Source organism: Mobula hypostoma, chromosome X1 (assembly GCF_963921235.1).
Source record: "Mobula hypostoma chromosome X1, sMobHyp1.1, whole genome shotgun sequence".
NCBI classification, from domain to species: Eukaryota; Metazoa; Chordata; class Chondrichthyes; order Myliobatiformes; family Myliobatidae; genus Mobula; species Mobula hypostoma.
In genome coordinates, this window is record NC_086128.1 from 11,764,363 (window position 1) to 11,789,074 (window position 24,712).

The 24,712-nt window shown below is 44.6% G+C and overlaps 1 protein-coding gene across 6 annotated transcripts in view; it reads left to right on the top strand.

Annotated features, from left to right (window-relative positions):
- The window catches only part of LOC134340551 (bromodomain adjacent to zinc finger domain protein 2A-like), a 145,867-nt gene that overhangs the window by 65,672 nt on the left and 55,483 nt on the right, over window positions 1-24,712 (top strand). For 5 of the 6 annotated variants that reach the window (XM_063037927.1, XM_063037925.1, XM_063037923.1 and 2 more), the window contains 8 exons: window positions 4,892-4,952; window positions 11,639-11,747; window positions 13,791-13,892; window positions 14,550-14,760; window positions 16,516-16,577; window positions 18,020-18,163; window positions 18,812-19,066; window positions 21,409-21,623. In XM_063037927.1, the coding sequence (XP_062893997.1) occupies window positions 4,892-4,952; window positions 11,639-11,747; window positions 13,791-13,892; window positions 14,550-14,760; window positions 16,516-16,577; window positions 18,020-18,163; window positions 18,812-19,066; window positions 21,409-21,623 (1,159 nt within the window). The remainder of the gene's footprint in view (window positions 1-4,891; window positions 4,953-11,638; window positions 11,748-13,790; window positions 13,893-14,549; window positions 14,761-16,515; window positions 16,578-18,019; window positions 18,164-18,811; window positions 19,067-21,408; window positions 21,624-24,712) is intronic. The other variant, XM_063037924.1, reaches the window with a different exon arrangement.

The window sequence follows — 24,712 nt, forward strand, 5'->3', positions numbered from 1 at the left end:
CAATACTCCAAGTGAGGCCTCACCAGTGCCTTCACATTACATCCTTGTTTTTATATCTAGTCCTCTTGAAATTAATGCTAATATTGTATTTGCCTTCCTCACCTCAGACTCAACCTGCAAATTAACCCTTAGGGAATTCTCCACAAGGACTTCGAAGTCCCTTTGCATCTCAGAGATTTATATTTTCTCTCCATTTAGAAAATAGTCTATGCTTTTATTGCTTCTGCCAAAGTGCATGAGCATATACTTCCTGACACTGTATTCCATCTGCCACTTTTTTTCAGCCTTTCCTTTGATACTAATCTTTTGAACTCCACCATCACTGACATTCTTGGAGCTGTGATTCATGATGAAAAGTTCCAGGACCGATGAGGTTTTATCTGATCTTATGGTTGTGGGTCTCTTAGCCGTATTTGTTGCATATTCTTTAGCACAGAAATAGCCCTGTGTTACAGCTTCACCAAGCAGTCCCTTAATTTTGAGCTACACTCATGATGCTCCTGCCTTGCTCTTTGAGTTTTCTCATTGAACCAGGGATTCAAACCCCTGTGGAGTGAGGGATATGCCAGGTTGTGAGGTTACAAGTTGTGGTGGTGAACATTTCTGCAGCTGCTGAGATTCCACTGAGTCTCATCAATGCAGTTTTGATCGATTTGAGTCCATCTCACCCAGCATGTGTGTGGTTTTACAGGACATGATGAAGGGTGTTTCTGATGTGGTCTTCAAAGGTGCACAGTGGTCAGTTCTGGCAGTACTTTCCTGGACAACAGCGTGTACCACAGCTCAAGTAGGTGTATCTCTTGTGTTAGTTCACACAGACTGGGCTGCAGACCCAGTCTGGCAGTGATGTCCCTTCCCTCAGGACTCGATCCACTCACTCTATGGCGGTGTAACCAAGCCATTCTTAGTGATGGACATTGACGTCCCCATGCAGAAGACATTGTGCCCTTGCTACTTTCAGAATTTCTTCCAAGTGTTGTTCAATGTGAAGAAACACTGGTTCATCTACTGAATGAGGGCAGGAGTTAGTAGTCAGAAGAATATTTCTATGCTCATGTTTGCCTGAATACCAAGAGACTACATGGGGTCTGGAGCAATGTTGAGAACTCCAAAGCCAGTGAATCAGACCAGTTAGGGATGGCAACATTTTTTTTTATTGAACCCCAGTGAACAAGGTGGGTTTTCCAACAATCCAGCAACATTTTGGTCACGGCTACTGACCTTTGCTTTTCATTTTTGATATAAAAACTGAAAAAGTTGGAAATACTCAACAGATGAGGCATCATCTATGGCAAGAAAAGCAAAGTTAATGTCAGCTAGCTGACTTTTGTTATCAGAGCTGCCATTAACCTGCGTTAATTCTGCTTCTGCTTGCAGATGCTGAGTACCTGTTTAGTAGTTCCAGTTTTCTGTTTTTATTTGTGACTTCCAGTATATGTGGTTTACTCTTTCGTTGCAGATATTTATTTAGCGGAACTTTAAATTCCCCAGTCATTGTTGAACGTACCTGTCATTAGTTCAGGCCTGTGTATTACTAGTCTGGTAATACAGTCACCATGCTGCAATTACTGAGGCTGCATTAGTGATCCACAAGATACAGTTCAGGTGAACATTAAAGATCCCTTGGCACCGATGGAAGAAGAGCGAGAAAATCCCCCTCTCCCCCCACCAGTGTCCTAGCAAATATTGCTCCCTCAACCAGTATCACTAAATAACAGTAACCGCTTATTTATTTCACTGCTGCTTGTAGGATCTTGCTGTGCGCAAAATGGCTGCTGCGTTTACCTACAATGCAACAGGCACTGCTCTTCAAAATAATTCATTGTACGTGAAGCACTTTAAGATTCAAACATGAATAAAGCGCAATATAAATGCAAACTCTTCGGTTTCTTCTTCCCTCTGTGTATCAGTTTGTTTGCAAACCTCAGTGACATCTGGTTGCGAATCCTGATCTGTTTCACACTTTGAACCCTGCTCACCCCATTTTGAGTTTATTAGTGAGTTGAGAGTAATGGGATTATTCATTTTGTACTTTGACCACTTCAGCATCAAGTGGAGTGTAAGATGATAAATGATGGCAATTGCTGACATAGGATTAGCTGTGTAAATTGATACCAGTCTGACTCAGACTCAGACAATAAATGGAGAAAATGCTTGTCAGTGGGCAAGGGAGCAACCGTGGAGAGAAAAACAAGAGGTAACATTTCAGGTTTTGCATAAGAAACGTTGAAGGATCACCCACCTGAAATCTTGCCCCCATTTCTCCCCCTCCCCACAGGATGCTTCCAGTATTTTCTGTTTTTAATATTACTTCTCCTGACTCTGAAATGATGCAGTTTTAGGAATGGGCTTGAAGTTGCCAATGATGTCCAATTCCCCTGAGAAAATCAGGTGAATAAGTAGTTGTTGGTAATTGTATACCTCAGGTATTACCTTCATTGCACTTGTAATTGGGAGAATCTCCACGGGCAAGGAAACAAGCAGCAGCATGGGAAATTCTGGGGCATTTTGTTAAGCCATGGAATCACAGAGCTCTAGGGGCCCTCATCACTTCCCATCAAAGGGACAGTTTCCCCCTCCAACCCCTCTGACTTCCCCACCCCCTCCCTGCTCCTTCCCACCTCTCTTCCCCCCCCCCCCCCCAACAACAGGTCATTAGCAGTTTGTTGTGGAGGTCAGTAGCTTTAACTCAAGCTAGGCCAACTCCCAAGGTTACATCACATAAGCTCTTGCCTCCAGCCAATACAGCCCTACCATTTGTTACATCCATTGTCAAGAAGTACCACCTCCCTTGGCTAATTGGAGAGGGAATGGACTCTTCCTGAACTGACTGGACAATTTGTTACTGTCCATCAACAGCTTTTTGTCCAATGTCTCTGAACTTCTTAAGTAAAAGGGTCTGAGGAAGCTTTTTCCAATCCCAAGTGATATTTCTTCCAGTAGCACCCTGGACAGTCAGCAGCCTAAATTACTGCTAAAGATGAACTTTCTTTTTTCTTGGTGTGTAAGTTTTTTGACCAGTTTAAATTCTGGGTTGCACTGCTGTCCCACATACAGCATCCAGGTGGACTGGTTTGTGCCTGTCCAGAGGGCAGCTGCACCCTGAGGCGGAAGCAAAATTTGGAAGAGAGTCATTGTGGACAACATCCTTTAGTGGCCTTTCAGCCCCTGTGGACAGGATGGAACATGGCATCTCAACAGCCAAGAGGAAGGAGAAAAAATTCCTCTATCTCAAATACACCATCAAGTGCTTCCTAGAATTTGAAGTACCATTTGCAAGATATTTATCACTGTTTTTAAAACAACTAGGCTAACCCTTAACATCCTAACCAATGTGTTTGTTGTACTAATCTTGTGGACTTTCTACCTTTACACCACAGTGAGGACAAATATGTGAAAGACATTATAGGGCAATTTATGGAAAAGAAAATCTTTATGAGAAGGACAACCTTAAATGTAGGAGGATAGGAGAAGAGAAAGGGGTTTAGTTCATCTTGAGCAACACATACAAAATGCTGAAGGGAGTCAGCAAGTCAGACAGCATCTGTGCAGGGCGTTTCTGACAGAGACCCTGAAGGGTTTTGTTTGTATCTTGCTCAAGATTTCCAGCATCTGCAGAATCTCTTGTGTTGAGTTAATCTAGACTTGCAGTTCTCTCATGGCTAAGGCTGTGGTAGAGGTAAAGTTGAGGTTGCAATGTTAATGGAAGAAAGGATGTGTGAAAATCCCCTTAGCCTCCTGTCTTGTCAAGAATGTTGACCAACTCACCTTTGTGGGAATCCTTGTGGAAACAGTCAAAGGAATTCCATTTGGAAGTGTCAACAAGCTTATTTGCTAATATTTTAGTGTCATCTTGAGCTGATAGAGGGATTGGGGGGCGGGGGGGGAGTGTTCCATGAGCACCCTTTGTTCTCACTGGTAATCTGCACACAGGCAAGTAGATTTGAGTGAGGTAATACAGTAGTACTGAGTTCAGGCATCTGGGGAACTCCCACTGCAGCCAGGAGCCTTGTGTACGCTTTGCGTCCACTGTAACTAAAATCCACCTTAAGTGTCTCTTTCTTGTTACTGCAAGAGCGCTATTAATATAAGGGCAAAAATAATAGCTCCACTGTGTCTACTGCAGTGAATGGGCTGTCTGAGTAGTTTAGCATATAAAGGAATGGTGTTAAACTGCTGGGCCAGAGAGTGATGGGTTGGCATGTTTGATCCTGGTGTTAATTACACAGCTATGAGAGTCATAGGGGACTTGTACGCCTCTCTTGTACAGCTTCACAGTAATTAATGATGGCTGCACAAGGTGCACGTTTGTCCATTTGGCTGGGGCCATAGTGTAAGGGTGGCAAAGAGGAGTCAGAAGGTAAAGTACCTTTCAAAAGAGAGAGAAACCAAGTCACATCCACCACAAAATAGTCATCACCCTTTTCCTAGTGCCTCAATGAGCCTTAGAGCTGTAAAGCAAATGGGTTGGTGTGCATCTTGTTGTGGTAACCTTACCATGGCAGAGGGGGAGGGGAAATTTGAACAGAATTTCCCTTTTGGTTTCTGTGTTTCCTGGGGAACCACCTTCAGTAGTTGCACTTTCCACCGGGACTCCCTCAAGACCAAGTCAATGGAAGAGAAATAGTGTGGATGAGGCGTGGAAAGGGACACTCAGAAGGAAGGGAACTGGCAATTTTCAGACTTTTGATGTCTCCTGCCAATAAAATATAGGGGGGGGGGGGTGTGTGTGTGTGTGTGTGTGTGTGTGTGTGTGTGTGTGTGTGTGTGTTTCTTAGAGCAGAGCATAAAAGGCTAGGATTCTGACAGGGTTTGTCATAAAAACCACGTGCTAGCAATAGTACGGCTTGTATGTGGAAGTAAAATGTCCTCTTGCTTTTCTCCTCCACAGGCAAATACATGCGTAGAAGAGTAACTGACGAAAGCGAGTTGCGCATTCCACTGCAATACGGGTAATTTTCTCTGATGTTTATTAAGGCTGTTAGATACAGAAGCAAGAACCACATTTGCTGAAAGCACAGGGAGCTCCAGCTTCAGGCCTTAAATCTGACCACTGCCTGGATCATCATCTCTACCAGGTCTTGGTCTTAGACAAATTGAAATCCCCAACTGTAAATGTCATGGTCTCTTTCTCAATTTTGTAACTCTTGCAGCTCAATATTTTCTTTAATATTGCCTTTAGCTGGCTTTATCCCTGTAACCACTCTGTTGTCTTCCTCATGTTAAATTTTGTTACATTTCCTTGATAGACCTCCTAAGGAAGTCTTGGCCACATAACGAACTAAGCCAGGTCCTTAAGCTTGTTTAATTGGGACATTGAGATAACATTATTTTTGGCTCGCTAATGCAACCCAGTCTCTGATCAAAAGTAGCGAGCTTTTGTTCCTTGGCTGTGGAATGTAATGCATGGCACTATGGTCTTGAATTTGATTGGTCTTATTTCTACACCTCTCTTCACACTCCATTTTAGGCTTGGGCAAGAAATGCTGGCCTTGCCAGCAAATGGAAATGATACAGTATGCTTCATCTGCCTGACACTGTGTAACTTCAGCTTTTCCTTATCATCCAAGTCTTTCCATCATTACCTGAGGTCTCACCTGCAAATCCTTATCTTGTTCTTAAATCTGCATTATTAACATATTTTTGCTGGCATCATTCAGAAGATGTGCCTTTCTCAAGTCTTGCTGTAAAAACTATCCTGCACTTCAAGGTAGTTCACTGTATGAAGCGCTTTGAGGCAATTTGTGCTGTGGCGCTATATAAATGCAAATTTTCTCTCTGATTTCGTCTGCGCTAAATTTAGAGCATCGATTGACACCAATGCACAAAACTCCTGTCTGTTTTTTTTTGTTTGAAGTCTACTGAAAGCCAACCCGTTAACAGTGAAATTTCCCCTCTACCACAGTTGCAGATCTGAAGTAAGTGGACTCCATCCAAGGAGCTTGCTTCTTGTCTAAAGAAGTGCTTCTGTATCAAAGTAAGCGAATACTAAATATTAGCAGTGAGCCCCACCTTCCTTTGTCTTTCTCCATTCTTAAGTAAAACCCCTAAAATGCTCTGCCACACCTCAGGATTCTAGCCAGCAGTAGCTCAAAGATTTAAAGTACATTGATTATCAAAGTATATATATGAATACAATTCTGAGATTCGTTCTCTGTCAAGCAGCCCTGAAACAAAGAAACACAATGGAACCTGTTAAAAGAAAACATCAAATACCAAACGCGCAAAAAAGAACAAATTGCGCAAATGGCAAAAAGTGAGCGAACACCACAGACAATCAAATATCAAACCAGGAGTGTTCAGTTTGGTTCAGTTCAGCACCACGAGCTGACAGAGGGCTGCAGAGTCGGTCTTCACCAAAGCGCCCCAGTCCGCATCAGTCACCCCAATCAAACTGCTCAAAATACAGAAAGCAAAGAGTAACCAGAATCCAGAAACACATGCTACGTGAACCTCAAAGTCCCCCAAAACGAGTCCACAGCCTCGCTGATCAATCCTTGCAACATAGATACCTAGACTCTTGCACTTTCCTCCATCAGCAAATCGTGAAAAGGAGAGGAAGGCTGATCAAATGCAGGCAGGCAGCGCTGAACACACACCCGTCTTCTGCTCTTGTCCTCGTCGACTTCGATCTTGCTCAATGCCTCAATCAGAGAGAAGCAATGGAGTCGATCATGGGCTCACCCCACGCCTCCAGGCTGCACACTCTGCTCCCAACCTCACTGAACTCCCTCAGAGACAGCAAAACGCCAGATCCTCAGTTGGCCCAAACACACACACCATCAAAATGCAGGACGTCACTGTTGGACACGTTGTTCGCTGGCGCCATCTTGTAGAGACATTTCTCTCACCTGCGAAAGACCATCTTTCATGTCTGACCAATAGTGTATGATCCATTATTGCTGAGCTCAGCACTGTTCTCACCAGATCTTTACCCAAGTATGCTTACCACTGAAGCTCTCTCAACAATGCTCAAGAGCGGCCTCCTAGATGATACCTTTCTTTCCTTCCCTAACCCAAGGGTGCTGAGGGGTTACTACCTCCCTGAGCCATGACTAGATAATTCAGCGCAAATTTATCTTAGGTACTTATTACTATGGAGCCAATTCTACTTGTGGCCTTTACAAGATCTTGTGGTCTGTCCATACGATGATGCCCCCTTCAATGATTTTCTTGTTTCAGGGAGCTGGAGCTTCTCCTGAGGTCTAACCAATGCCTGAGCATTTCTGTTCCCAATAAAACTGCTGTGTTTTAATTGTACTTCTTAGGCACGCACACACCTGCTTTTGGTGTTTGTCCCCATGGTTCAGCACTGTGATTAGCTACTTTGGCACAGACCAGATACCATCGCTGAACTGGTATCACGTTGTGCTTAGCACTTCTTAGAGGCAGCATTCCTTGGATGATCCTTTGCTGTCTGTTGCCTAAAATAAAGGTACATTAGCTCACAGTTTTCATATTGCCGTGCCCTGCACGGCTTTGGAAGGGATTTGATGGCATTGCCCCTGCTGTTCCTCAGTGCCAGGCTCAGTCATCTCTCCTGGCAGCAGTCCCAATGGAACTGGAAGGCACATCTTCAGACTGCTACTTATCTTCCAGCATCTCTCAGTATGTCCCTGCCAACGGCAAAGCTGGCTCCAAAGTCAGTGATTTAACCAGTCGTCAACCCCCAAACTCCCAGTGGAATCTCTGCCTGCAAGACCCCAGTGGGGACGATAAAGAAGAAAACTTTTGCCTTTATAATTGCAAGTAGTCTGCATCGAAAACTGCTTTCCATTCATACTGCTGGTGCCTGTGGCCGTGTCTCCCTGCTGCCTAGCTTCCATTGCAAAACCCAGGTGGTCCAACTCGTGTGAAGCCGAGACCTTTCAGATGTCCCTCCCTTTCCCAGGTCTAAGCCCAGACATTGCTGGGCTTCAGCCCATGTCTAGATCTGCATCCCCAGTCACCAGTCAATACTAAACCACCTCTTGGGCTGATCCCAGCATGCACTCCAGTGGCTTAGTCACCCCCTGGACCTTGAGGGCCAGACCAACCTTTGGTCTGCCTCGGGACAGTGAAATGGCTTTGAAGCTCCATTCAACTTATTTTTATGGTTTGTATTAAACTCTTCACTTTGACCTCAGTCTGATCGTGGCATTTGCAGTTGTGCCTGAATTCTCCTCGGGTCAACTCTTAGACTTAAACCTCTCAATAGACTTCATTTATTTTCCATTTAACTGGAAGGATCGGTCACTATATCCCCCTGCACCCTTCCCTCTCCACAACCCCCCCAATCTCTGATTGTCCCTGATATCTTACCCTTTTCCCCTGCACACATCGTGTCGGTACTTTTAAACACTGTTCTCCACTTCTCTCCCCCCATCCCTACCCTAATGTGCCTTGCCCTCTTCATGCTTTTCACCTGATTGTTATGTCCTTCTAAGAATTGACTTTCTGTTTCTTTTAGAATTGATTTTAAAGTTCTCTTACCAGTCTTTTAAAGGTCTTAATGGTCTGGGACCGGAGTACATCACAGAATTGTTTTGGTTTTATAATCCTGCTTGAGCTCTCAGGTCTTCTTCCGCCGGTCTCTTAAATTTAAATAATCTCCCTCAAACAATAGTCAGCAAGTCCGCTTTTTTGAACTACACTCTGAAACTGTGGATTTCAATATCTAAAACTATAAGGGATGTAGACTTAGCTGATACTTTTAAATGGCAACTCAAAACTTATTTATCTAACTTTGCTTTTAACGAACATCTTTTTGTCTTTTGTTTTCATGTTTATTTTTACCTTGCGTTTGTACTTTTATCCCATTGTAAAGCACTTTGAACTATCAGTATGAAAAGTGCTCTATAAATAATGTTGTTGTTATTAGTAAAAACATAAGAAGCAAGAACAGGAACTCTCTCCATCTCTGTTTTAATTATACAGTATTTAATAGCCGAGTCTCCACAGCTCAATGCATCTCCAACAGTGTCCTTCCTGTCTGCTAATATTGTGTCCTTTGGGCATCAAATCCATCTCGCCATCATGACCCCATGCCATCATTCTATTCCTCTCCCTCATGATCATCACCTTCAATCGTGGGGATCCAAGGGCAAGCCCTCATACTGATCTAAGGTCATCTTGCAGAACAGGAAGGACCCAAACTCTGTGTCTGCACCATCTCCATCCTCATATTTAGCATTTAAACTGGAGGAGTTTGTGCGCTCCCTTGACCTGGTCCCTCCACACACTGGATGCCCGCTCCACCTGTCGGCTTGACCACAAAATCCTCTCCCTGCTTCCTTGATCCTCCTCTTAACTTTCCGAACTCACCCTTTGTCACTGCCCCTTGTTGCTCCACTTTCTCCAACAACTGCCCTTTCTCCTCACTTGTTTGCAAGGTCTTTGAATATATTAATATCTTGGAAATGTATTCCCACTTGTCCCTGCCGAAGATCATCAGCTTTCCAGGCTCAAGTCAAGAGTGACTGTTTGATCTCCTTCGTTGCCTTCAACACCGTTCTCCTTGTAACTCCTAATTCATCGACATAGAGTTGTACAGCACAGAAACAGGCCTTTTGGCCCACCAGGTCTCTGCCAACCATCACAACCATCTATACTAATCCCACTGACCTGCATTAATTCCCTGCTCTGTGCCCTGCTGATTCAGTTATCTGTCCAGATGCCTGCAAAATGTTGTTCCTGCCTCCAACACCTCCTCTAGCAGCTCATTCCAGAAACCCCTTTGATCCATGTTAAACCTCCTCCCTGTAAAGTCTAAAGTTATGAAAATAAATTTAGACTACCTTACTCTGGGAAAGAGATGCTGGCTACCTCTCCTATTTGTGCCCCTCATAATGTTATATAGCTCTGTCATGTCACCATAGCCCCCTTTGCTCCAGGAGATGGAGAGAGTTGAGAGTTTCGAGTTCCTAGTAGCCTAGGTCTCTCAAACTACCTGAGTGGGATTAAGACTTTTTGCAATACTGTCCCTTTGAGACTCGCCCTACATCCTCCAGAAGCCTTAGCTCACCCAGATTTCTGTGGCCAGTATCCCCCTGCACAAGGTCTGGAAATCTCTAAGATCTTTGCTTAGATCCACTGGCTCTTGAATCTTGGGTTACCCCAACTGTCATGGTCTTTATTTTATTATTTAGAGAGAGTGTGTGGAACAGGCCCTTGCCGCCCAGCAACCCCCGATTTAACCCTGGCCTAATCACGGGACAATTTACAATGACCAATTAACCTACCAACCGGTACGCCTTTGAACGGTGGGAGGAACCGGAGTACCCGGAGGAATCCCACTCAGACACAGGGAGAACGTACAGAGGACGCCGGAATTGAACTTTGTACTCTGAAGCCCCGAGCTGTAATAGCGCTGTGCCAAGCTCTATGCTGCTGTGGTGCCCCACATCTTGTTCTACTTTTGCAGAGTGTTTTACCCTGGCCAAATGCCCTCCCTCTGCACTTGCATGAACTGGTTACTGTATACCACTGAGTGGTTACTCTGTAAACCTTTATCTACCTGAACTTGACCCTGAATCCACCTGTCCTGCTTCCCCCCCCCCCCCAAAAAGCCTGGATAAAACCCTGTGTTTGACTTTTCTTTCTGCCTTCCTTCATTTTTCATTGTGCAGCCCCCCCTCCCCCGTAACAGAATGAACTGGGAGAGTGCTGGAGCAATGTAGGAGGCAGTGCTGGTAAAACCTCACTTCCAGGGGAATAGTAAAGGCCCCATAGGTAGAAAGCTCATCGAGTCAGTGCCAGCCCCTGCTAGAGCAATCCTATCAGTATCATTTCCTGACAGCCCTAACATTGTCCTCTCTCTAGCCCCTGACCAATCCTCTTCTGATGGCCTAGATTGACTCTATTTTGCTCCCTCCTTTCAGGCAGCGAGTGTCCAATCATTGCTGCTCTATAAGATGACTTCTTCTTTGCATTCCCCACCTTATCCTTTGCTCTTCATTTAAAATCTGTGCTCTCTGCTAATGAGAACATTTCTGTGATTATCTGATCTAAACCAGTCATAATCTCCTCCTCTCTATCAAACCTCCTCTCAAATTTTCTTTGCTTTAAGGAGAATAATCCCAGTTTCTTCAGCTTGAATTTGCAGTGGAAATCTTTAATGCACCTTCTCCAAGGTCCTTGTCCTTTCTCAAATGTGCTGATGAATTGGGCATGAAACCCCAAATGCAGCGACGGCAGTGTTGTGTAAAGGTTCAATATAACTTCTCTGCTTTTGTACTCTTCTTCTCTAGTCACACCTACGATCCCTGTGCTTTATTAGCTACCCTCTCAACATATGTACTGTAAACTGTACATTCCTGCACGTCTATAAACGCCATACTATTTGATCTGCATTCTCTCACTCCATTCCTTTTGGAATAAGTGCAGCAGATTTTTCTATTGAATTTCACCTGCCACTTATCTGCTAGCATGAGCACGATTGGCTGAGTAGCCTTCTTCCAGACCATCTGTTTCTGTGAAGTGTAGGGGTCCTGGGCAGAGGCCAGAAGACAGCCTGCTTGTTCAATCCCCTCAGCTAGGAACACTGCATGATTCAGAGACATGTCACGGTGAAGGAAAGAAAATGATGAACGCCTTTTATGAAAATAATAATCACTTTAAATGTTTGACTTTCAATTAATGAAGATATTGTTTCTGTCAGGTGGAAACGTGAGATCAGAATAAAGACTGTAGGAAATCGTCTGCATGGAGAGACCACCTATTATGCCCCCTGTGGAAAGAAATTGCGTCAGTTCCCTGATGTTATAAAGGTAATTACCTTAAAAAAAAACCTACTGTATAATGCAATTAGCTATCTGCTGTTATAATATCTTAAATTGCCTTTGGGAGGTACCACTGTAAAGACTTTTATTCCTGTAGATCTACCTCCCTTCTCCTGAGGACAGTGCCTTCTGATTAGAATGGGGTGCTGCCCCTTGGTAATTCTTGCCAGCGTCAATCCTGGGGCAGAGGAGGGTGGTGGCTATTTGAAGATGGTAGGTTTTAGGGAGTGTGCCCAAGCTTGGATGCTACCTCACCCAATGACTCCAAACCTCCTGAGGTCACTGTTTGGTATTTGGAAGCAGGGACAGGGGAGAGATTTCCCTCCTCCGAGGCTTAGGAATCACATCACTTGGATTGTTGCACCAGCTTGGCTCTGGCAACTGGCTCAGTGGTGCTGGGTGTGCTGATGGTAATAGTGAGAAGAGCATACGTTCTCAAAGCTGCGTTCTTGAGGCATCGTCTTTTGAAGATGCCTTCAATGGTGGGAAGGCTAGTTCCCGTGATGGAGCTGGCTGAGTTTACAACCCTCTGCAGCCTTTTCCGATCCTATGTGGTGGCCCCTCCACCTCAGACAGTGATGCAGCCAGTTAGAATGCTGTCCATGGTACATCTGTAGAAATTTGCTAGAGGTTTTGGTGACAGGTAAAATCTCAAACTCCAAATGCAATATAATCATTGACATGTCCTTTTTTGTAATTATATCGATACGTTGGGCCCGGGATAGATTCTCTGAGATGTTGACATCCAGGAACTTGAAATTGCTCACCTTTCCACCATTGACCTCGCAATGAGGACAGGTGTTTGTTCTCCTGAAAACCACAATCAGTTCCTTAGTCTTTCTGACGTTGAGTGCAAGGTTGTTGTTGACTTCAGTCACTTGTGCCCTTAACAAAATAGAGGGTGTGTAGCCTAGGACTGAAAAACTCTGATATGGCCCTTGCCCTAAGCTAGCTGCATTCAGCTGAGGCCTTGTGGACAGGCCTCCACACTGTCTATCTCCCAACCACCAAGCTCTGCCCTTGGTGTTGGCAAGAGGAAAATTGGCTTGGATACACAGACCGCAAGGTGTGGAGTGAGGAGAGCGCTGGACAGCTTTAATATCCCATTGTGCTTGGATATAACACTGGCCACAGAGCTGCCAGAAAAATTGTTGGAAAATATATTTTTTTTAAACAAAAAAGAATCAGAATTCTTTATTATTGCCAAGTATGTGGACACATACAGGGAATTTGATGGCGGTTTCCCTGAGCTCTCGCTGTACAGAATCAAAAAGCAAACAAAACAATAGTGCAGATAATCTTGAACTATATACAATGAGGTATACCTGTGTATGTACAGGTGGACTTGGTTTATAATAAGGCTGTTTCATTTCAGAGAACATTGTTCTACAATAGGTCCGAAGGCCATTAGTTTTCACCCTTCTTTTGAATTCTTCCAATTTTTTTTTAGCTGGCAAACAGATACTGCTGTTTTTGTTGCAAAGTGTGTCAGTTTATGTTTATGAATGGGGGGGGTCACCTGTTCTAGGTCCCCCAGGTTCATTGGGCAAACTACAGCATACCGTTTCACCTTCAGTGGTGCAGCCGTTCTTGGCAGTGACTGTGAAGGTACCCTTGTATAATGGTGGTGACAAAGATCAGTGAGAATTTTCTAAGAGGCTGCCGTGTTTGGTGGCTGACAGTTGACCGAGATCTTTTAATAAGTTTGGCATCATGTGGCTTTGAAGTCTTGGATTCCCTTCTTCCATCATGTGCTTCACTAAGGGTGTTCAAACTCTATTAGTGATGGAAAAGTTTCCACTCATTTCAGTCAGGGAGGTCACATGGTCTTGTAATTTTAAATGTAATGAGGCAAGATATTTTAAACCTCTTGGGGTTTAAGCATTTTACAAAGTAGAAATCTTGTGCTTTTTCATGTGAAAATCCTATCAGCACTTGAGAGAAGTCTGATTAAGAGACACCTATGACCTTAAGTCAACTCACACAAGCATTCGATTGGAAACTTATAAGAGGATCATATTTGTTTTTCAGTACCTGATCCGAAACGGGATAACAGAACTCAGTCGTGAACATTTCAGCTTCAGTCCTAGAATGAACGTTGGAGAATTTTTTGAAATGAAAGAATCTCCTGAGGTTTGTATCAGCTCTTGGTCCAGAACAGGAAGTATTGCCTCGAACCATCCCTAGTCAGCAGGGCTAAACACACTGTCTGGCATTGGTGCTAGAACACTGCCCCCGAAATCTGGCTCTACTGGTGTCCATGGAATCAATTCTGGGAGCAGAGTACAAGCACTGTCACTACCATACCACAGCAATTTCTAGGCAAACAAATTTCACCTGTGTCACAGTGTCTGCTTCCAATTCTAACTAAAATTTGAGATTAGAACAATCTGCTGGGAAAAGAGCTTTCACACCACCATTGTCCCCCAGTGTTTTTGGTATGATCAGAGGAGGCTTCACTCAAGTTTCAGCCTGATAGACCCATGCGATTTTGCTTGGGCGACTTGGAAAACAGTGGGGGATAGTTACTGCTGGCTGCCCCTCTCTCCTTATGTCGAACTGTTCATCTTTCACCCGCAACTGTCAGGATTAAGAGAAAGGAATGTGTGAGCACTTGGGAGTGTACCCAGACCCTTCCCGTCTCTGCCTAGCCCATTGACATTACAAACCACTCCCATCTTTCACCTGTAGATCAAACCTTCAGCAAGTTGTATTTTATGCACAGACAAAAGTCTGCTTCCTCCCTCCATGTGTCCATGTGAATCAGCGATCTCTCTCTGATTTCTTCAGGGCAACCACTGGTATAAGCTCACAGCTGAAGAAGCCCCTCTGCGGATTCAAGCAATGATGAGCAGACGGGGACGGCCACCAAATTCCAGCAAGCAGCGGGTTCAGAAGCTATCTGTGCTCAACCAGGGTAAAGGAAAATCACGAAAGACCAGGACCGTGACCCTCCTTGACAGCAGTGATGCCAAACTCATGAAAAAGCTTGAACAGCAGGGTACAACCTGATTCTATCCCTTTTCTGAAAATAACAACACCCTTTGTGAGGTCCTCCTTCACACTTTTATTCACTGGCATTCTTTGTAATTTCACTACTTTCCACACCATTCCCATTTTAATTCCCCATTTTTGTCCTTTCTGCTCATGAAGCTCCTTAACCCATGTTCTGGGCAGCTGCAGGGTCCTTGTGCCCTCCTGGTTGTTATTTGTTTGTATGCTTACACTATGGATTTTATCTTCATCACACTACCACACCAATGTGCATCAAAGTAACTGGTGCACTGGGCATCCTGATTTCTTGCTTCTTGCTTGCACAAGGGTCGATGCATACTCCTGTTGCTAGCAGGCTGAGGTTCAGTAGCACGAGAGGTTGTTCGCTGAACTACGGGGCTATGTCCTCTTCCTGGTGTCTCCGCTTCCCATTCCCCATTCAAGAGCACAGGGAAACATCTTATTCCCAAGCTTTTGCCACCTTGAGTAGAGCAACAGGCTGCACCACTTCACCTTGTCCTTCAGCAAACTGACTGGGAGACGATAACACTGCATGCTGGGTTATGTTGTACTTCAGGGCGCACACAGCACAGTACCACGGGAGTGCCACAGGGGGTCATGGTTGAACCTGGGTCACTGAATCTCCACCACTGTGGCTCCTGATTATATCCTTGTACCGGATAATGGGGTGTGTCAAACATCTCTTCATCCACTTCACCCCTTTGAGTTCAGTGGAGCAATTGAAGAGAACGTGTCCTATTCATGTGTGATCTCGGATGCAGGTTTGACAGGGACACCTACAGGTACATGGCAAGATTTGGAGCTTTTAATTTACAAACTGCTCATTACTATTGGGGGTGGGGGGAATGGTAAGCAAGGATATTTTGGTGGCAAAAGAGTTTTTTTTTTTTTTTGGCCCTTTCGTTGGAGAATTCCTCTAAAGATCCCACGTGACCCCCATCTGTTGATGGAAGTCCTGAGTATTTATGTCATCTTCAATCACAAATCCCTCTGTAAGCCACCACACTGGGAGTGCATGGCTGTCTGCCTCAATATTACCCCTAGTGACGCCAACTGATTCCTGTTTTCTGGTGTCCTGCTTGCTGGTCCATAAACTCCTGTGAAATAGGGCTTTAACATGCCAGTCATAGGTCTGATTCTGGTTAATCCTCTTGGATTTCTGCTCATTTATGAGGCTAAAGGAATGACTGCAGAGAAGATCCCTCAGGACTTTCAATAATGGACCTTTCTACTGTCCATGCAGCATTTTACCCCATAAATAGATTATTCCATAATTAGGCTTATATGCTATGTTCTTGTTAAAACATTACTCACATTTTATTGCATTCATCTGCATTCTGATTTTTCATGATGTTAATAGGATGTTGCTGGAAGGAGAAACTATTGGACGTAGCATCTCCTCCCTTTGAGCTTATCTTTATAAGCTGGTCACAGGGAGACACTGTTCGAGGGCTGGCAGCAGGTTAAGTACCCACCCGAGCAATGAAGGCCAGTCTTTCCCCGTTCCTGTACCCCATACAGACCTGTTGCATCTTGCCATTGGGAGCAGTTTGCCTGTCAGTTCAAGGGCATGTTACCCAATTTATATGGGTGGCTGATCCACACACCCCACCCGAACCCCCAACTCCACCATGCTAGAGCTGAATTTGCTAAACCAGCCATCCTATTTTATGGTTAGTTTGGTTGCATGATGATGGAAATTGATTGATTAATCCAGTTCTCTTTGTGATTTAACTTTTAGCTGTTCTGAATCCGAAAGAGACACAGATACTGAAAGCACTGATGAATAAATTGAAGCAAAAGGTATTTGAAACCGGAACCATCGTCAAAGCCTTATTAGTGTTTAGTCAGCAGGGGGATAGGAGGTGCAGGGGTCTGGTGGTAGTTTTAAGTGTAGCTCAACCAACTGGGAGTATGGGCCTTCTCCCATTTGAACAGCTGCTAAAAGCCCTGCATGAAATGTGTTTGTGTGGGTTTTCAATGCAGTTGCCTGGAGACCTGACTGTGTTGGAAATGTAACTAATTTAATGGTAATGGACGGTAATAGGCTGAGTTTACAGGGAGGCTGCAAAGCCAACCTGTGCAGTGAGGTGAACTGCCAAACTGACATCAGAATATATCTGCCCTTTACTGAGTCACAGAAAACTCTTACTAGAATCGAACCTGTGTTGGCCAGGTCCTGACACGGAGTTTAAAGTGGTAAAATTTAAATCTGTTGGTTTTCATTCCCCTTGAAAGCTTTGAAGGGGAACAGAATGAGGCTATTCAGCCCCATTGGCCCTGCTTAATTAGGCTGTGATTGGTCTATACCACTGATCACTCATGTCCCTTGCTGCCCCTAGCTGTGCAGGGAGACAATGCTGAGGCTTTATAAGGCACTAACGAGGCCTCACCTTGAGAATTGTGAACAGTTCTAACAGCTCCTCATCTTAGCAGAGATGTGCTGGCATTTGAGAGTGTCCAGAGGAGTTTCACAAGGATGATTCCAGGAATGAAAGGGTTATCATACGAAGAACGTTTGATGGCTTTGGGTCTGTACTCGCTGGAATTTAGAAGGATGAGGGGGGATCTCACTGAAACCTTTCGAATGTTGAAAGGCCTGGACAGATGTGGAAAGGATGTTTCCCATGGTGGGGGAGTCTAGGACAAGAGGACACAGCCTCAGAATAGAGGTGCATCCACTCAAAACAGAGATGTGGAGAAATTACTTTAGCCCAAGGGTGGTGAATTTGTGGAATTTGTTTCCACGTTCAGTTGTGGAGGCCAGGTTGTTGGGTGTATTTAAGGCAGAGATTGATAGGTTCTTGATTGGACATGGCATCAAAGGTTACAGGGAGAAAGCCGGGAACTGGGGTTGAGGAGGAGATAGAAAAAAAGGATCAGCCATGATTGAATGGCGGAGCAGACTCGATGGGCCAGATGGCCTAACTCTGCTCCTTATGTCTCATGGTCTTGTGCCAGTAAATTGGCAAGTAGCATGGCATGTGATATTGCACATTGGTAAAAGGCTATCCAATTAAGCACACATGAGGAAGTGCAACTTTGCTATCTGATTCACTTAATAGTTCAGTTAGTAAGTGCAGCCTGCAGCAAAGCTCCAGAATTCTGGAGCTTCCAGGTCCTCTGCTGATCTCAAATGGGGTAACAACAGGAGGGCAGTACAGTTGGCTAATATTCTCCACGTGTGTGCAACATGAGCACCCTCAGCAAAGTGAAAAATCCTGCCAATTTTGCCTCCTTTCCAGCAGGGGCCAGGTAAGGTGCAGAAGGCAAAGAGGATGAAAGAGGAGAAGGTGATAAAAAGGCAGCAGAAAGTGAAGCAGCAGAGACTGCAGCTCCTGCATGAGATGAAGAAACCCACTGAGGATCTGTATCTGAGAGATCTCAAGGTAGGGATTCAAAGCAAAGAGGGATCACAAAGTAACTGTCAAAGGAAAGGTCCATGCTAGCAATCTTAAAACACCATATATACGGTTTCCCCACAAAGGTCACGTTTCCAAAATGTGTCCCTCAGGTAGTCAGTGTCATGGAACCATTTCACCGTATAGGGATCTGACACGTGCATAAAAAGGCAGAGGGTGAATCCTGGTGTATTGTCCATGAAATGTGTGAGGGGATACCCAAGGCCTGCTCTTATGCTCATCTGGTTCCTTTAGTTTGATTAAAGACCATGGCATGAAATTGCTGCCATTCAGCTTGATCCAGGTGAGTATCACACCAGACAGTATAAGTGATGCCCAGTCGACAGTACTAACTTACAAGTTAGGAGGTTTGAACTCAAGTCCCACTTCAGGGATTTGAACTCCAAGTTCTATTCCATGCAGTACAGAGGGAGTGTCACACTGTGGGAAGGGCGGTACCGAGGGGGTGTCGCGCTGTGGGAGATTCAGGGGTGGAAGAATCATGTTGAAGGAAGATACCTGTTTAATTTTGCTCCAAGTAACTATTAGTATGGCAACAGGTGCTTAATGACTTTGCTACAGAGTGTGTGCAACTCCAGTAAAATATCCTCACTCCTGGCATTTTTCTGTTTGCAGCCTCTGCCAGAGTTTAAGCGCATCGCAGGCCTGGTTCTTTCAGGCCGTGCCTTTTCGGACTGTCTCACGGTGTTTGAGTTTTTGCACACCTATGGCAAGGTGTTAGGCTTCAATGTTCTCAAAGACATGCCCACCCTGAAAACACTCCAGGAAGGCCTGCTGAATGTCGGAGATGCAGTGGGCATTATCCAGGACCTGCTTATTAAATTACTCCACATTGCAATAGTTAATCCAGGATTGCCTAATCAGTACCAGGTATGGAGCCTGAAGCACTGCTGAATGCCTTGCAATCTGTGCACCACAGTCACACAAGGGGAAGTATAGTGGTGCAGATAGAACATTAGTTGATGGACAGGAAAAATGGACTGATGGTTGTAGCTCAGAGGGCTTGAAATTCAAGGAGAAAGAGTTCAGTTCATAGACATGGGGCCCTATCACAAACAAGAGAAAATCTGCAGATGCTGGAAATCCAAGCAACGCACACAAAATGTTGGAGGAACTCAGCAGGCCAGACAATATCTATGGAAAAGAGTAAGCAGTCGACGTTCCGGGCAGAGACCCTTCAACAGGGTTCTGATGAAGGGCCTTGACCCAAAATGTCAACTGTTCACTCTTTTCCATAGATAACTGCCTGGCCTGCTGAGTTCCTCCAGCATTTTGTGTGTGTTGCTTGACTTGTGGCCCATCTGTTTTGTGTAGAGGAATCTCAGATAATGTATTTGGACAAGGAATGTACACTCACTATGAGGTGGGTGGATCATCTGAATGAGCAGAGAGACCTAGACATTCAGAGGCATCATTCTCTGACGGGGTGTGGGCAGGTACAGTCATTTTGCAGTTTAGAAAGGGAGGCATGAGAGTCAGTGATAAAAAAGAATGGGTCTGCAGAAGATGATGGTTAGGCCACAGCTGGAATGCTGTGTGCAGTTTTGGCCCTTTCTGGAAAGGGCTTGAGACATTGATTTGCACAGACGCAGAGAAGGCTATGAGGGGATTTGGTGGAGTTTTTAAATGATGAAGGGTATTGAAAAGAAAAGGCAATGCTTATTCTTTCCGGTAATTTCCAGATCACAGCATCAAATCTTGCCAGCTCTGTAATAGCCAGCCCCACAGTTCTCCCACTTTGCAAGCAAACTCTCTGTTCCTTTAACACTGGCCTTAAATGCAACACCCACCCCCTTTCCCTGCAATGCCATGCTTCCTCCCCTGGGTGTGCTTCAGTCCACTTCTCTTTAAAACCTACCTCTGATGAAACTGTTGATCCCTGCTCCCAGGTTAAGGAGGTTAAAAATACAGACATATGATGTAATGATGTGTGAGTGTCAAATATAAACCCCAAAAGCAGTCTGATTTGAATTGTCACATATGCCCCTGACATTTTCTGAATTGTCCTGTTACCAATAACACTTCTCTGAAGCACCTTGAGAAATTTTCATTTACGAGAGGTGTTCTTGCATGAGTCAGCACTCACAAAGCCCCTCCAGAGGAAGGAGGCAATGGAATGGATTGGCACCTTTCATCAACTTCAACATTAGAAACATGAGAAGGGGCTGGAAGATTGTTTCAGAGCAACAGCACCTCAGTGTGGGACTGTGAACATAGCAGCAGACGTGCTCAACACTAACCAGCACGTTGGCTGTGAGGAGGTTAGAACCCCACAGGAAATAAATCTGCAGATGCTGGAAATCCTGAGAAGAGGGGGAGGAAGGAGCAACACACACAGGAAATGCTGGAGGAATGCAGCAGGTCAGGCAGCATCTGTGGAGGGGAATGAACAGTCCACATTATGGGCTGAGACCTTTCATTAGGACTGGAAAGAAGAGGGGTAGAAGCCAGTTGGTGGGAGGGGAAGGAGTACAAGTTGGCAGATGATAGATGAGAGAGAAGGTGGGTGGGTGTGGGAGGGGGGATGAGGTAAGAAGCTGGGAGGTAATAGGTGGAGGAGTTGAAGGACTGAAGAAGAAGGATTCTGATAGGAGAGGACAGTAGACTGTGGAAGAAAGGGAAGGAGGAGAGGAACCAGAGGGAGGTGATGGGTAGGTGAGGAGAAGAGAGTGGGTGCGAGTGTAAGCAGAATGTGAAATGGAAAAAGAGAAAAGGGGAGGGAGGAGAAATCACTGGAAGTTAGAGAAATCAATGTTCATGCCATCAGGTTGGAGGCTACTTAGCTGGAATATGAGGTTTTGCTCCTCCAGCCTGAGAGTGGCCTCATCATGGAGGCCATGGACCGACATGTCATAATATGGAACATAAACATTCCTTTGTCTCTGTCTTTACCCATAATGTATACTAAATACTACAATCTGTCGGAAGCAGACTTTATTCTGTGTATGGTCCAGTGCTAGTGTATGTGCAGTCCTGTATATAGCACTCTCCAAATGTTGTTATTCTCCATGTCACCCATTTTCCCTGCCTTTCATGCACCCCATGTGTTATCCCTCTGTGTAAACCCTTCATAGTAGAACCTTGTTACACTGTTGTGATGTTGGACTGGCAAATACCTTGATTTATAAATAAAGTATGTTACCTTCATCTGCTGTTTCTTTCTACGGCTCTATAGTTCACAGCAAATAATAACTAATCTATTTCTTTACTAGTCAGTTACACTTCTAAGGGAGCGAATCCGTGACATTCAAATCACCAGGAATAATGTGTCAGAAGTGCTGCGGATTTTCCTGGAAGCTTATGGTGTGGAAGCAGAGTTATGTAGAGGTCTGAAGAGCAAATCTTTCCAGGCGCACTCTTCTGAGAAAAAGGCTTCGGTGCTGGCCTTCCTGGTCAATGAGTTGTTGGAGAACAGCTTTGTCGTAAGGTAAGTGAGCTTCCCTTCCAGCAGCAAAACCAAAAGCCCAGCTGGTTAGCTGTATGGAGATGCAGCAGAGAAACAGGCCCTTCAGCCCACCAATTCTATGCCGACTATCAACCACCTATTTACATTTATCCAACAATAATCCTGTATTATTCTTTGCATATTCCATTGACTCAGATCTGCCACTCACCTACACATTAGTGGTAATTTGCAGTGGCCTGTCAACCTACCAGTTGCTTGATAGTTGTACACAGAAACAGGCCTTTTGGCCCATCTAGTCCATGCCGAAGTGCTATCCTGCCTTGTCCCATCCCATCGATCTGCACCTAGACAATAGCCCTCCATATCCCTCCCATCCATGTACAGTGGTGCTAGGAAGTTTGTGAACCCTGTAGAGTTTTCTCTATTTCTATATAAATATGACCTAAAATGTGATCAGATCTTCACACAAGTCCTAAATCTAGATAGAGAGAAACCAATTAAATAAATAACAATAAAAACATTATACTTTTATTTATTAAGAAAAATGGTGCAATATTACATGTATTTGTTGAAAAAAGTATGTGACCCTCTGGGGTAATGCCTTCTACAAAAGCTATTTGGAGTCAGGTATTCCAATCAATGAGATGAGATTGGAGGTGTGGGTTGTAGAGCCTCTGCCTTATAAAAAGGCAGACAAAGTCAGATTACTGACAGAGCCTGCTCTTCTCAAGAAAGATCTGTTTATGTACACCATGCCTCGATCAAAACAACTTTCAGAGGACCTTAGAAGAAGAATTGTAGAGATGCATGAAGCTGGAAAAGACTGCAAAAGCATTTATAAAGACCTGAGTGTTCATCAGTCCACAGTAAAAGAAATTCTCTACAAATGGAGGAAACTCAGTACTGTTGCTACTCTCCCTAGGAGTGGACATCCTGCAAAGATCACACCAAGACCACAACATGCCATGCTAAAGGAGGTGAAAATGAACCCAAGAGTAATAGCAAAAGACCTGCAGAAATCTCTAGAACTTGCTAAAGTCTTTGTTCATGTGTACACTATAAGAAAAACACTGAACAAGAATGGTGTTCATGGAAGGACACCATGGAGGAAACAAATGTTCTCCCAAAAAAATATGGCTGCATGTCTCAAGTTTGCAAAAGACCACCTGGATGTTCTACAATGCTTCTGGGACAATGTTCTGTGGACAGATGCGACAAAAGTTGAACTTTTTGGCAGAAATGCACGTTGCTATGTTTGGAGGAAGAAGGGCACTGCACACCAACACCAAAACCTCATTCCAACTGTGAAGCATAGTGGAAGGAGCATTGTGGTTTGAGGCTGCTTTGCTGCCTCAGGGTCTGGACGGCTTGCAATCATTGAGGGAACAATGAATTCAAAATTGTATCAAGATATTTTACAGGAGAATGTCAGGGTAGCGGTCCGTTACCTGAAGCTTAATAGAAGTTGGATAATGCAACAAGACAATGATCCGAAAGGCAAGAGTAAATCAACACCAGAATGGTTTAAAGAGAAGAAAATTCATGTTTTGGAATGGCCAAGTTAAAGTCCTGACCTTAATCCTATAGAAAAATGTTGTGGAAGGACCTGAAGCAAGCAGTTCATGCAAGGAAGCCCACCAACATCCCAGAGTTGAAGCAGTTTTGTAAGGAGGAATGGCCTAAAGTTTCTCCAAGCTAATGTGCAGGACTGATCAACAGTTACCGGAAACATTTGGTTAAAGTTGTTGCTGTACAAGGGGGTCACACCAGTTACTGAAAGCAAAGGTTTGCATACTTTTTTGAACAAATAAATGTAATATTGGATCATTGTTCTCAATAAATAAGTGAGCAAATAATAATGTTTTTTTGTGTTATTTATTTAATTGGGCTCTCTTTATCTAGTTTTGGGACTTGTGTGAAGATCTGATCACAGTTTAGGTCATAGTTAAGCAGAAATAGTGAAAATTCTACAGGGTTCACAAACTTTCTAGCACCACTGTACTTATGCAAACTCCTCTGAAATGTTGCAATTGAACCCATATTTACCACTTCCACTGGCAGCTCGTGCCACACATGCTCCATCATCTGAGTGAAGTTCCTCTTAGATTCCCCTTAAATATTTCACCTTTCACCATTAACCTCTGACCTCTAGTTCCAGTCTCACCCAACCTCAGTGGGAAAAGCATGCTTGCATTTACCCAATCTATTGTATGTCTCTATCAAATCTCCCCTCATTTTCCTCTGTCTGAGAGATGGTGCAAAGATATTTGAGATGAAGAACTGATCCGAGCAGGATATCAAAAGAGTTGATCTGTCTCTGGTGAGACAGGAAGGGCTGAGCCGGCATGAGCTATAGTCTTGGTTAGGGAGCAGCTTTGTCAAGTGCCTTGCCCTCTGAACCAGTGAATGGAATGATCAAACTGAAAGAAAATACATAATTAAGTAAAGGGGAATTCAGAGACAACATGTATAACACACATTCAACACAAAATGCTGGAAGAACTCAGCAGGCCAGGCAGCATCTATAGAAAAAAGGACAGTCGACATTTCAGGCCAAGAAGGGAGCACCAGAGGGAGGCAATGGGCAGGCAAGGAGATATGGTGAGAGAGGGAAAAGGGAATGGGGAATGGTGAAGGGGGGGTGGGGCTACAACCCAATGTAGATTGGGAGACTGCTTTGCTGAGCACCTACACTCCATTTGCCAGAAGAAGCAGGATCTCCCAGTGGCCGCACATTTTAATTCCACTTCCCGTTCCCATTCTGATATGTCAATCCATGGCCTCCACTGGTGCCAAGATGAGGCCACACTCAGGTTGGAGGAACAACGGGTAGCCTCCAACCTGATGGTGTGAATATAGATTCTTTGAACTTCTGGTAATGTGTTTCCCTCCCCCGGCCCTTCACCATTCCCCGTCCCCTTTCCCCACTCTCACCTTACCTACTTGCCTGCCCATCGCCTCCCTTGGGTGCTCCTCCCCCCCCCCCACCGTTTCTTTCTTCCACAGCCTTCTGTCTTCTCCTTTCAGATTCCCCCACCCCCACCCCTGTATCTCTTTCACCAGTCAACTTCATATCTCTTCACTTCACCCCTCCCCCTTCCGGTTTCACC